Below are 13708 nucleotides of genomic sequence, written 5' to 3' on the forward strand. Positions count from 1 at the left end.
GGTATCAAATGGAACACCTTCTTTCTCTATCGGATTCAAGAATCCTTCCTGTTTTCCTTCCTTCCTTGTTGCTAGTAGGCAAGGAATGCAACTCAATAAAAAATCCTGCATCTTCTTGTCCACATCTCTAATGTAATATTCCTTATTCAGTAACTCTTTCATCTTAGACTTTCCAAAGTGACCTTTGCTGTGTACTCTGTTAATAATTTCTTTCTCCAAACTTCTTGGCACTACAAACAGCTTCTGCTCAGTCTTATACAACACACCATTTTCTAACCAATAATCGTCGTATGGACTTCCTCCTCTCAAAATTTCCTTTATGGCTTTTATGCCATCATCTTGATCTTGTGCTTGGCGTAAACTCTCCTGCAGAGTAGTAACCACTGCCACTGTTGGTATGCGGCTCAAAGCATCTGCATGCTGCATCCTGGAGCCCGCTCTGTGCTCCACTTCGAAATCATATTCACTGAGCATGAGGACCCACCTGGCTACCTTGGCTGACAAGTCTTTCTTCTTAAGTGTTAATTCAAAAGCCTTACAGTCTGTGACTATTTTAAATGGAATACCATAAAGGTAGTGCCTGAACTTCCTGATACCTTCTATGATGGCTAGTGCTTCCAATTCGTAGCTTGAGTACCGGCTCTGAATGTCAGTTGTCTTCTTACTCATGTAATGTACTGGGTGTAAGCCTGACCCTGGATGGTGTTGCATGAGTATTGCAGCCAATGCTACACCTGAGGCATCGGTGTGCAATTCAGTCTTCAACTTCGGATTGAAAATCTTCAGAACAGGTCCGCTAGCTAATTTATTCTTCAGTGTCTCAAAAGCTTTTCTTTCCTTATCCTCAAATATGAACTCTGTATTCTTCTTTAATAAATCAGTCAATGGCTTCGCCACAGAAGCATAATTTTCAATGTACTTCCTGAAATAGCTTGTCAATCCAACAAAACTGTGCAAGTGCTTGAGGGTTCTTGGCTCAGGGTACCTTATGACTGCATCCACCTTATCTGTACTCGGCCGTACTTCTCCATCCTTCACCCTGTGGCCCAAGTACTCAACTTCACGCTGCAGTAGGTTCGCCTTTTCCAATTAATCTCCAAGCCATAATGTGCTGCGACTTCTAGCACTTGCTTCAACCTCGATACAGCCTGAACTTCATCCAAGGCTGGAATTATAATGTCATCGATAAATATGATTAACACTCCTTGGGAAATCAAATTTCTAAAGATTATACTCACAAATCTCATAAAAGTCTTGGGACAGGTGGACAAACCAAACGGGGCACGGAGAAATTCAAACTGCCCGTGGTGAGTGACAAATGATGTGTACTTAATAGACTCCTCGCTGACCTTCAAATGAAAGAACCCACTTTTCAAATCAAGTACACTGAATACCTTAGCTTCCTGCAATTTGTCAATCAGATCATGGATTACGGGAAGTGGAAATTCATCCTTAACTATTTTCTTGTTGACCTGCCTATAGTCCACACAGACCCTAGTCGAACCATCTTTCTTCTTTACTAGCACTAAAGGACTGGAGTAATCTGAGAAACTCACCCTCACGATGCCTTTATCAAGCCATTCCTCGATTTGATCTTCCACTACCTGTTGCTCCATAAGTGACAGTCGTCTGGGTCGCTGTCGCACTGGGATGTCATCCTTCAATACAATTTGAAGTTGGATCGGGGCCTCTTCCTTATACAATGGCTTATACTCCTCAACACATTGCATAACCTCACTCCTTACTGCTGGATCTTGAATGTGATCAACATTGACTGCTACACATCCTGGAAAACAATCAATTTGACCAACCCATTCACAACAACCAATGGGAAAACCTAATACCCCTTCATTCATTACCACAGTAACACGACCCAGGAACTCTTGACCTATTATTACGTCGTAGGGCATCACCTCTGGTGGAACTAAATGAAAACTACACCATTAAAACACTGATTATCAATCTCAAGTCCAACAGAGACGCTGCCCCTTGATTGTATTTCACTACGGCCTAATCCAGACATCGTTAACGTTTCACTCGCCACTTCGGCGTTCAACATAGGTAAATACAACAAAGATAATAGGTTCACATCACTACCTGAATCTACGAGAGCATTTAAAACTGTATTATTAATTTTAATGTCTTTTACCGGCTTCCGAACACATTTGTTTACATGCGTGATGTTAACGTTTCGATCTTCGTAACTCGTAGCTGTCACATTTACAGTGTTGACATCTGTCAATGTCAGTGACGTTTCATTGTCTATGACCGCGCGGACAGTCTCGTTTCCGCTTACTTCGTTCACCGTTCCGAACATAGCCGCGGGTCGCTTGGGTCCCAACTTTCCGGCCTCCCCGGAACCGGAAGCCCCGCCTCCTCGGCCGCCGTGAGCGCCGCTGCCGCCTGCGCCCGCCATCTTGGCGCCTGAATGACCCGATGCCGATGCTGTAGCCGTAGATCTCATCGGATTTACGGGACACTGGTTACGAATGTGACCGAACTGATTACACCCAAAACACTTCAATCCGTTTTTACACACACCCGCTTCATGTCCCATGTCACCACAGCTATAGCACCGCCTCGCCGATCCCGATGCTGCCGAGGACGCCTCCGCCGACCTCGCATGACCTTTTAACCTCTCGGTTCTCTTTTCTCGCTCCCTGGTTTTGGACTTCATTTTCTCATAGAAAGCCAGCTTTTCCTTCAATGCTGGAAACGTGGTCACGCCGTACAGAATCACCTTATTGCTCTCGTAATCGTCGATGCCATCCACGATGTACTGTATCGCGATGTAGTCGGGAAATTTCGCACGCCGCGCTAGCTCTTTCATATGCAACATGTACTGATAATACGTCTCGCCTTTTAATTTCTTGCGTGCCGCCATTAGCTCGTGCATTTCCTTGACGTTCGCGGTGTCTGGAAATTCCTTCACAAGCGCAGCCTTGAGATCGCCGTAGGTTTTGAATGCCTTCTCGGATTTTAACCATAGCTCAGCCGTCCCGGTGAGTGACCGGCGAGCTACGATCAAAGTTTGTTGCGGCGTCCACTGAAATATCTCAGCGTTATCCTCGATGTCTTGAGCCCACTTACTCGACGAGTAAGATTTGTCGTCTCCGCTGAACTTCTCGATGAGCCCCTCTGTGAGCCCGAACGCCACCGGCGCCGCTGCAGTCGTAATCGTCGTTGATTTCGATTCCATCGTGCTCCGTAACTTCGTAATTCAAATTTAATGGCCGCCGCGTCGCGCCGGCCGGTGCGTCGTAGAAAACTTCGTGGAAATTCGTCGTTGATCGATCCCGGACGAGCCCCCAAAATCTGTAGCTCTCTTCGTGCTGGGGATCGATGACTTTGAAATAAAATCCCGTTTTAAACACTTATTACAACTTTTATTTCAACAACTTTGGCTCGTTCGTTACACTCAGTACCGCGTGGTTGCCTCTAACACCGTTCATTCAGTCCCTCTCTCTCACTCCTTCGCTCACTCGCTCACGCCTCCCTCATATTCTGTCACGTTCCATTCCACTCGACATTCATTCCCACATTAATATTAATCCTGTGGAGTTCGGGAGCCACTGATTTATCTTATCTGTGGTGTTTGTGAGTTACTTCCTCAATTTACACGGTTCATTGGCTCTCATAGGACGCCGGGAAAAATAACTGCTCCATAATGTATGGAGGAACACTAGCTAGTTACCCCGGCGCTGCTCGCTCACTCGTGGCGACGGATAGACGTAGTTTATACCGCGCGCACTCGATAAGTGATCAAGTTAGGCTGCTGTTGTCTTACAAAGCTTAACTTACAACTTAAAGATACGAGAATAAGTGTACCTGGCGGAAACCAGCAAGCCTGCGTGTCTCACGCAGCCCGGCGTCCACACTCCAAGCGGCACTCAGTATTGCTTCTGCTAACAAGTTCAACTTTCGCACAAAGTCGTTGATTAATACTCAAATGTATGTATAATATTCTCCAGAATGCATCTGACAATGTATGTATGTACTAATAGTGAAACGATACACCATTTATAGGTACGTATTAGTACACAGGAACTACTGTTCCGATTTGATTTTTTTTTCAATGTTAGATAGCACATTTATCAAGGAAAGGAAGGCTACTTTTTGTCTGGGTTTGTGCAGAGGATCCCGCGGGCCGCGGGTGAAGTCGCTAGCAGAAGCTAGTATTGTATTTCTATACTTGTGTATATGTATAATACATATTGAATATATACCTACAGTATTGTTTATACGTCACTATTAATGTACAAAATAATACCTGACTATTTGCTACATAATATAATGAACGAATTGCATTCCTACTGTGTTAAGTACAAAACTCAATACTATCAGTACTAGCACAGATTACAGAATATAATGCATTCTCACAAAAACAAAATTGAAATTAGATGATAAGTGCGATTAGTGATAAACTATTAATCAGTGACGGCGAGGTTGCCAAGGTGTCGATAACTCGCGACTCACTCATATCACGAGTGTCACTGCACTACTGTTTACCTTGAGGCGTGACGTCATCAACTCTTGCATCTGATGCTGTATGATAGTCTACCAAAGACAGAAAGTCAATCATTGGCCATAGAAATACAACTCTCTAAGATAAGTTTATAAAGTTATAAGGTTTGAAAGTGTGAAAAATAATGTGCGTGTGAACACTAGTGTGCGCCGTGAGTGAGGACCTGTCGCGTGCGCAACCCGCCGGCGCCTGCCGGAGTGACTGTCTGTTTGCTCGCGTATTGTAGCTTCTCAACTTGCTTGTGCATGTCATACAGACGACTCACGTGTCTGTAGGCATAGTGTGCGCTAATTAAGTGGAACACAATACAACGTCTGAGCAAGTGGCGGGGAGAGCACAATGCCTGCGCCGCCATAACTCACCGCCAACGACTTCATGTTCTATCTTAAACAATTTATTTAGCCCCCGCCTCCCCCGCCCCCGCGGCCCTCGCCCCTCGCACGCCCGCACATGCCCCGCTCACTCAAATTTTAAATTATCATTTGATTTCACGCGGCCATTGTTTACGAAAAATAACAGAGCAAAGATACGGCGCGGAAGACAAATGCGAAGTGGCTTTGTTTGTGGCGAAATATCATAAAAATATAAGACGATAAAGTGGCGTGATTTATACGCGTCGTGTCTCGCCGCCGCGCCGCCGCCGCCACGCTCCCGCCACGCTGCCGCAACGCAGTCGCAGCCACTCCTGGCGTTTATTGCGCTGCGCTTTGTCTTGAAGGAAACTATTTTGTATAAGTTTATGTTAAGAAATATGAAGGAGCCTCCGGGCGCTGGCAGTAAGCTGAAGTAACTACCGGCGCGCCGCCGACCCACGCGCACTTGTGCCTGACTTATGTGCCAGTCCGCCGACCACCGCTCACTCTTCCTGTTCACCTTACTATAATCTTCATACTGGCATATTTAATCAAATTAATACTGAATACAGAATATTTCGAGTATTATTTGGCAAATACTACGACGTAGCACGGCGTAGCGCGTAGCACGACGCCTGTATTCGCAGTTAAAGTACTCGCTGCTACGCGCAGGTTTTCACCTTAGAGGTATAGTCAGCTGCTGCTCGCATCATACTGAGTCTGTGTACTGGCAGACGCGAGGAGCGGCCACACAGCGCGCCCTAACATATTATAATAACTTCGCAAAACAGCGATAAAACAATTTCCCGCCGGCGAAATTCATTTCGCGGACATTTCATTATGTGCCGAGATTGGATTAAGTTTTTGATGAAATTAAAGCGGGTGTGCGATGCAATTTCGCGAACTACGATAGCGTACACTTTTTAATATGAAGAAAATTGTTCATTGAACGTGTTCAGTTGCGGCCTCCACTGAATATCGGAAATAGTTTAAGTAGAGGAGCTCTCGCCCAGCGGACTAGGTACTCGATGCCGGTATGACCTGCAGCCTGCAGCCTAGTTGTACATTTTGTGGGCAAAAAACTAAATTCTATTCTATCTAACTCAATACCTAATTCATTTTATTCATGGAGCGTCATTGCAAATTGTGGAATCTACTATTTACACAAAACGAGTTGTTAATGGGGAAACATTTTGTGATTTAAAAATACTCCAAAATCGTTCTATTGATAAACAAAACTAGACAAACGTGGGCTTATTGTCGGAGCAGCGCTGCAGTGCTGCAGTGCTGCGGTGCCAGCGGTCTCTTCGCTGGAGATGACTGATGGGTGCCGAAACTGCAGCCCCCCCCGTCCCTTGCCCCCGCACGCCCCGCACCCCGCACCTCACGCCCCGTGATTCGTATGCATGGAATATCCACGTAATTTGCGAACTCATTGCGTGGATCAAGGTGAGATTTAAAAAAGTCGGTCGAGAAAATAAGAAAAATTCCCGGCGCCAGAGCCGAGAGCCGGGGAGCCGACGCCGGGCCTTTATAATGCAAATTATACTGATTGTTCCCATCGCTTCGGATTCCACTAATTTACGAGACCTCCACGTGGAACTCCAATTTCCGAAGACGTTTTGTTCGAAAATTCCCGAGGCGCGGTACTTACTGCGCCGACTCCGTGCTGCGCCGCCCGCCGTCAAATTCTATATACGAACCGAAACTGAAACCACATCACAATTATGCGACAGAAATCTTTAAATATACATAAGTTTTCACAAGAATTAAATAACTCTCAGTTTATGGCGAAGGGCCACTTTATCAACATGGACAAACTCTCCATTTTTATGATCTTGTTAACTGACTTCCCAAAAAGGAGGAGTTCGGCCAGTATGTTTTTTTTTTTCTATGTATGCACATCGATTACTCCGAGGTTTATAGACCGATTTACGTGATTCTTTTTTTGTTCGACGCGGAATAGCTGCCAGTTGTCATAGTCATCAAGTCAGGATCTGATGATTTAAACCCTGAGAAATCAAGGGCAACCTTTGAAAGTTGTAGGCATAAATAGGGTAAAAACTTGACACTCAGGTGTACGCCTAAAAGCACTATTCAACTGTGAAGATTTGGAGCTGACCTGATGATGGAGACCAGAGAGAGCCGAGGGAACTCAACAACTGAATATGTAAACTACCTCGTGCTTGGGCTTAAATTATTTGTGTTGACAAGACCTTCCCACTTATATGGATAGTGACAACTATTCGTATCACTGAAAAGCTGTAAATAAAAAACTTTTTTACAAAAAAATTAAACCGACTTCCCAAAACACTAAAAAGCAAAAAAAACCTAATTTTAGGTGCATCGGACTAGAAGTCGGTGGCAAAATTAACTTAGTAACATCCATCAGACACCGACTTCTAGGCCGATGCACCTAAAATTAGTTTTTTTTTTGCTTTTTAGTGTTTTGGGAAGTCGGTCAATATTGAATACAGATAGTAAACTATTAGCTAACTTTTAACAAATTAACATGGAAATGTAGTGAATGAATAAGCCAATGTATAATTTAGTATAATGGACTTTGTTGGAGAAGACTTTCATCCCTCATCCTATGGCAACTTAAAGCTTTATCAAAACTTTCTACAGATTATCTTTTCTTGAATATCCTATATAATTTAATATTTCATTTGTGAATCAATTTAAAATATCATCACCATTTATTTTAAATGCAGGTAGTATTTTATATAGGGTTGTTAGGTACTTGTAAGTAGACCGCATCCTTTCATGAGCTGATAGCATAGGTCAATACGGACTTTGACCATGGGATACACTGGACAAAAGCTAACCCGTCTCAAGATAATCGAATTTCAAGATCTTGTCTTAACAAGTCGTATGTTACATTTAAACTACTCGCTAGTAAGATGCACAATTGCACAGTGGCTGCAGCACAGCACACATTCTCGTAACAGGCTAGCGGTATGATTGTGACGTGCTAATAAGCCGCTACACACCACACATTAGATACGCGATTAAACTCAGCGCACTTTGGCAGTATGGCGACATTACTTCCACTACAAAGAACATCGTTAGTGTAGTACTCATTTTATGTGGTACGCGAGGTAGGCTTAGGTGTGAAACGATAAACTTAACCTTTCCCCGAAGACGAGCCATAGGTGATAGACCGCGGATACATGTCGCGTCAAACGTCTCCGCCTGCAATGATAGCTGCCTAACAAACTGTCACCCTCCGCGTTTTACATTTTTAAACACGCTCTGAACGCTGTTAAGTATACAGATCAATGGGTTCTCAATACTGACCCGAGTGCTAGTCACGCGCATTGCTCAGTACGAGGAGTTTTGTGCGAGGTCCGCGCCCGTACTACTAGAAAAAAAATAATCACAGTAAGTGCAAGTGTGCGTAAGCCCTGTATATCTATAGGAAGTAAATTAGAGCGAGTGTTGGTCGTAATGTGTTTCGCGGTAAGGGCGCCGACGCCGCGTGCGCAATTATATGTAAATCTGAGAGGTGCGGTGTGCGGGGCGCGGGGCGGGGAGGGATGACATTAGCGGATTGTTCGCGTTATGTGAGATAATAGGAGTTTAAGCGTCGCTCACGTGTGCCGACGCCCGGTAATGACGACAGCACTAGCCGTGCCGCGCGGACCCGCCCACACCTCTACTCTCACATAGGTAGGTACATAGAATTTGTTTGACTCTAGAGTGTCAAGCTAACATTCTATTCTAGTACACCACTATGTTACGTCATCAATGATAACTAATTCTTTTGAAAAAGCATTGTTGCCGTCCACACTATCGTAATTTGACATTAAGAAATGTATGTTTGTATGTAATCTTGATTGATCTGTTCTCTGTAATGTACAAATGAGTAATGTTATCATCAGTGAGCAGGCTGATGGCCGATGTGACTGGCTGATACTCACACAGTAGACAAGAGAAGAACTCAAATGCTGGACTTTACGAATGCGCTGTGTGACTATTTCTAATTTCTATGTAATCATAGATCTTTAAAATAACAAAATCCTGTGCGAATGCATACTATTCGCATACTATTTTGTCAATCACAGCCAATTGACGCCTCCTTGACTCTGCCACGGAAGACATACCTAGCAAGGCTCTAAGGATCTCGATATCACAAGCTTTTAAAAATCTTACATTGTTCAGAGAAGTTCTGAAAATCACTTGCTTTTGTGTCAAATTACTCTCCAATGAAATACAATCAAAGTACAAAACTATGGCATGACTTACGACAAATAGGTAATTAGCGAGACCTACATAGCGTGCAGTGCTCGAACCTGAGTACATGGGAAGTGATTAGTGTCGTCTCCAGTCTAGACGATGTCGATGGCATACTTTGATATATTTTAAATATTCTTGTTATTATCAAGAACAAAGAATCAAAACCACTTCGCTGACACAAATGGTTGATAAGGTCGTTGACTATAGCCGAGCCGGCCGGTGTCGCGTCGACTTGCCTGCGGCTGATGTAATAGTGTCGACACTAATTGCCGACATTTGCATAACGCGCTAATGTTTTTACGATTACTGTCACTGTGTGGATGTTACGCGGAGCTCCATGTAGGGCGACGCGTTACTTCACGATATTCACCTATAATGTCAAATGGCATTACTAATGTTATTGTGTAGCTTCTGTTGCCAATCCAATATATAAATAAACGTTGCTTTATACTTCACATTCGCTGGCTCTCTGCGTTCAGCTAAAAATTTAAACAAAATAAGGTACCTAATTTGATAAAGTCGTAAACGATGATCGATAATGTAATTAAATTTATAATCCAGGGGGCCAATGTTCAGCTTTTTAAAACTCTAAATATATCATGGTAGGTTTTGTGGTGTTGGCTTGCCAGTGCTTCCCTTTAGTTACCTGGTAGTGTGCTCGAGTGTGTGTGAGCACGGTCGGCTTGTCAAAGTGCACACACGCACACACACACACACACACAGCCGGCCGGTTGAGATAATTCAGCAAAAGAAACGCTCCCACCAGTGCAGGAGGGATGTTTACACTCCCCCGCACCCCGCGCCCCGCACCCCGCACCCCGCATCACAAACATGTCGGCGGGAACTAATTTATACGAGCTTGTATAGTTGCTACTTTTTACTGAATTAAACAGCTTATTTAAAACATTGAAGTACAGCCATTGCCTACATATATTTACACGTACTACATAAATGATGGCTTCTGCTGACTCGTATCCCAGCCGAGTATACCACAACAAGAAGATAGTACATAACTCTGTAGTTTTGGTCCTGAAATGATAATATCTCTTACTTCAGGAATATAAGGAGAAACCCTGGCGTTACCAGCAAGTACTCATACCAGTATAGATAAACGTAGTCAACCTTAGAATCATTATTTTGTACAAACGTACAGGGTTCAATACTATGTAGGTACTCGTAATACCGTCGTAACGTCTGTGATAAATTGGCATGGTTGGTGTTGGTTGCAAATGTTGGTCTGGCGGTGACCAATACTTGGAATGTAAACCAGCGACCCGACGATAAATGAGAATAGTACAAAATGCAAATAGTTACCGAACTGCAATTCTAAACTAGAAATCGGAGACTTTAAGTGGCGACCGCCTCTCAGTGGCAACTTTAATTAAACCTAACTTCTGAGATGACGTCCCACTCAAGATAATCCTTACAAACTGTATTTGCTATTCGCGCAGCAAAGTTTGAACTGTATTCGAAGGCGATAGGGTTTAGTCTGAGTGCAAAGCTAGTTCGGTAAGCTATTAAGCTGTTGCGTCCTGCGGCTGGAGGAGACTAATTCAGAAACAAGATCGTGGAAGTGTTGTAGTTCGTTAAACGTGTCCGAGCGCCCCCACCGGCCACTGCGCCGCCCGGCACTACACTTGACTGCTCATCAAACAAAGAAATATAATTATGATCCACCAAGTATCCCGAAGTCTTTCCTTGAAATTAAAACACTGCACAGAACAAACCTGTTTGATTATAAAACGAGAGCGCGGCCTGCACGCGTCACCACAAGTCGTTGAGGCGACAACTCGTGCATATCTCCGGCTGAACAAACTCCAACAGATGTACTTACATGTGCACATTATTCAATTACCTAGACTTGTAATTACATATCTATGAGAAAATATCAGATTAGGCGAAATGATAATTAACTGGTATCTCGCCTTTTCTCGCCAGTGATTCACTGCATCATTATCAGTTCCGTGAATAGATTACAATGAGTGAATTCCTTCGTCACTTGATCAGCATGTGAACGAGCTCTAGATGCTAAGCTATGGTAATAAGCTCATAGAAGGAATACAAACAGCGACATTGGACAGGCTCAACAGATGGACGCACTCGAAGCGACACGATACGATTTATGTGCATAACGCCGCGCTCGACTTGCCATTACATTAATTGCTTTTGTTACGTTACCGGCGACCCAATAACCCTTCTTTTTAAAAGGCTTCATTAAAAATGCCAATGAAAGTGTCTGCCGGCGTCGCGACTCGTGCGTCTCTCACTGCTACTGCAAGCGAACGCTCTGCGTGTTTTTAGTTATTCGGTGAAGAGAATTCTTTTAACTTGTTAGATGTTGTTATTTATTGTATATGTATGACATATTAATAAATATTGGCCTAATTTACCCTTTGAAGGACGAAACAACCGACTTATTCTGAAATAAAACCTTTTATATACTGTTGTAGGTATTTAATTCTTTTTATATGAATGAAAAGTTACGGCTGACTAATTAGGTAGATGAAATCCGTCACGTGACACATTCAATTAACTCCAATTCAATGCGAGACCAATTAAACAGTATCGCAGTATCAATAAGTTCATTAAACAGAGAGGGCCGACGCCCCGGCCGGGTCCCGGGGTCCCGGGCTCATATCCCGGGATTAAGCGCTGACCCGCGGGCCGGGCTCTTATTAGTTCCTCCAGTGAAACCTCCGCCGATATTCATTCTATATCTTTAAATCCCTGTTTGCAAAGTTTCTCGGCAGCTGCTTGTCTAATGAAAGCGCTCTCGCTGAACAATTTATGAAATATTTTGTTGTACTGCGAGGATTATTGGTCTGTTCTAAGACTGTTTAATAAGATGCGATTTGAAGGAACTCTATTATCGTATATTGTATTTTTTTATGATGCTTTATACGTTTAGGTATATAGAAATTAAGCAGCACGATCTCTTGTTCGATCACGGTCAATGTGTTAGTACGCGCTTGTGTTAGCGGGCCGCACGTGTGCTGCGAGCTCGCCACTCAATGCTCCTGAACATAAACGATATTCTATAATTCATTACCTAACGGTATATACCTAGTGGTGATCATCTTTCGAAAGGAAATAGCTTGTTTCATCCTCAAAGTAAATGTCACAGTCTTATTCAACCGACCATAGTTAGTTATGATGCTTTCTAAAAGACTTCGTTTTGTTATTAAAGATCCGTGGTTACAATGTCGCAAAGTACTAGTGATGTTCAGAGCAGACTACAATCTATGATAAACATATATCATAACAGTAGATAATAATCGCTGATTGTGTTGGGTTTTTATGTTTGAATTGATTTTAATTGATATTGTTATACCTTCAAATAAGTGGTGCTAGGCAGAGATATCCAGTATTGATGAGATTCACACTCATTGGTCATATTTTGTTAAAGTCAACTTATTTATTGACAATTGGCGGCGTCATGCGTCATGAGCGCTCTCTCGCTGCTGAACACAGCGTTTCATGTTTTTGTACTCCGACGAGGATTAGCTCGGAAGGATGACTGCCACTGACTATGTCAGGCCACTGAAAAGGTAAACATTGACCTTTCTTGTGCGTAGAAACATGTTTGCCACAGTGTTAATAGTTTAGCTTTACATTACCTAAATATGTTTATAATTTGAAGTCATTTTTCTTGTTCTTGAGATTCGTGAAGATATTTTGCAGCTGCAACATTGAAATGTTTGGCGTATTTACTTTGCGATTGTCAATATAATCTATGTACAGAGCACGAGAGGGCTCAGTAAACAAGTATACTTCTATGAATCCAATAAGTCATTGAACTGTGTGTCCCAGGAGTGGCGTGACTGTGGCCGACCTTGCGGGCAAACTGAGGTTACATTTATTGGTATTTATCTCACTGAAGGTCGCATTACGATACTTCACAAAAAAATTCATCCAGTAGTTGCAACAGTTCATTGTATTTGGAGGTATATCAGTAGGTATATCAGCTACACGTGGTGTTGAATCTGTTCTCTCGCTCACGTCGCGTCTCGGCGAGTCAAGGCGTGCTAAGGTTTCGCTTACGGGAACATTCGCGTTCGATTACAATTACGAATTTCGCGAATCATTTGCTCGCAACCGTAACATAATACTCGTGTAATAAAATATCTAGTAAACTGGATCTGTAATCATTAATCAAACGGGTTTATGAGCTAACTTATAAATCATTTTCACCTTCAAACCGGTGTAGTAAGCTAATTGAATTGAAGCCGTCTATTGTCGGCGCGGGCGAGCAGAGCGGCGAACACTGAATAATCGCGGGCTCACAATAAATCCATACTGAGGCAACACAATTGTTTACCAATTAACTCACTAATGGCTAAAACTGTGAATAATTTGTAGTAAATCAGTTGGCGGCGTCGCGCGGCTTAGCATAACTCCCGGGCGAGCGAGGGGCGCGGGGCGGCGAGTGCGGGGGGAGGGGGTTGCGATAGTTGTACGTACACGTGCTAATTGCCTTGTGATTGTTTTAGGACGACACGCGGCCGCTGCACTCGCTCACGCAGAAGTCCCACTCCAGCATCAATACCTGCACAGATACTGCTGAAAATAGAACTTGCCGTGGTGATTGAGG

The 13708-nt window shown here is 43.4% G+C and overlaps 1 protein-coding gene across 6 annotated transcripts; it reads right to left on the reverse strand.

Annotated features, from left to right (window-relative positions):
- Positions 1 to 230: 230 nt before the first annotated feature.
- On the reverse strand, positions 231 to 3545 carry LOC126054177 (uncharacterized). Of its 6 annotated transcripts, XM_064038752.1 has the most exons (4): positions 2098 to 3545; positions 1557 to 1786; positions 1239 to 1349; positions 231 to 1165 (listed from the first exon to the last, which is right to left on the reverse strand). In XM_064038752.1, exons 1-4 carry the CDS (start codon positions 3197 to 3199, stop codon positions 1133 to 1135), a joined length of 1476 nt encoding a protein of 491 aa, XP_063894822.1. In that variant the 5' UTR covers positions 3200 to 3545; the 3' UTR covers positions 231 to 1132. The 6 variants fall into 6 exon arrangements, 5 of the variants coding, with proteins under 5 accessions (XP_063894822.1, XP_063894823.1, XP_063894821.1 ...); XM_064038753.1 differs by lacking the exon at positions 1239 to 1349; XM_064038751.1 differs by having other exon boundaries at positions 231 to 1349.
- Between the last annotated feature and the right edge of the window lie 10163 nt (positions 3546 to 13708).

This window comes from Helicoverpa armigera, chromosome 17 (genome assembly GCF_030705265.1).
Source record: "Helicoverpa armigera isolate CAAS_96S chromosome 17, ASM3070526v1, whole genome shotgun sequence".
NCBI classification, from domain to species: Eukaryota; Metazoa; Arthropoda; class Insecta; order Lepidoptera; family Noctuidae; genus Helicoverpa; species Helicoverpa armigera.

Excerpts from the sequence above, each read along its gene's own strand:
- LOC126054177 (XM_064038749.1), bottom strand. The coding sequence starts at position 3,199 with ATGGAATCGAAATCAACGACGATTACGACTGCAGCGGCGCCGGTGGCG. Across the intron at positions 1,787-2,097 it reads AAATGCTCTCGTAGATTCAG|GATGTGTAGCAGTCAATGTT; the intron begins GTAGTGATGTGA and ends ATTGTTTTCCAG.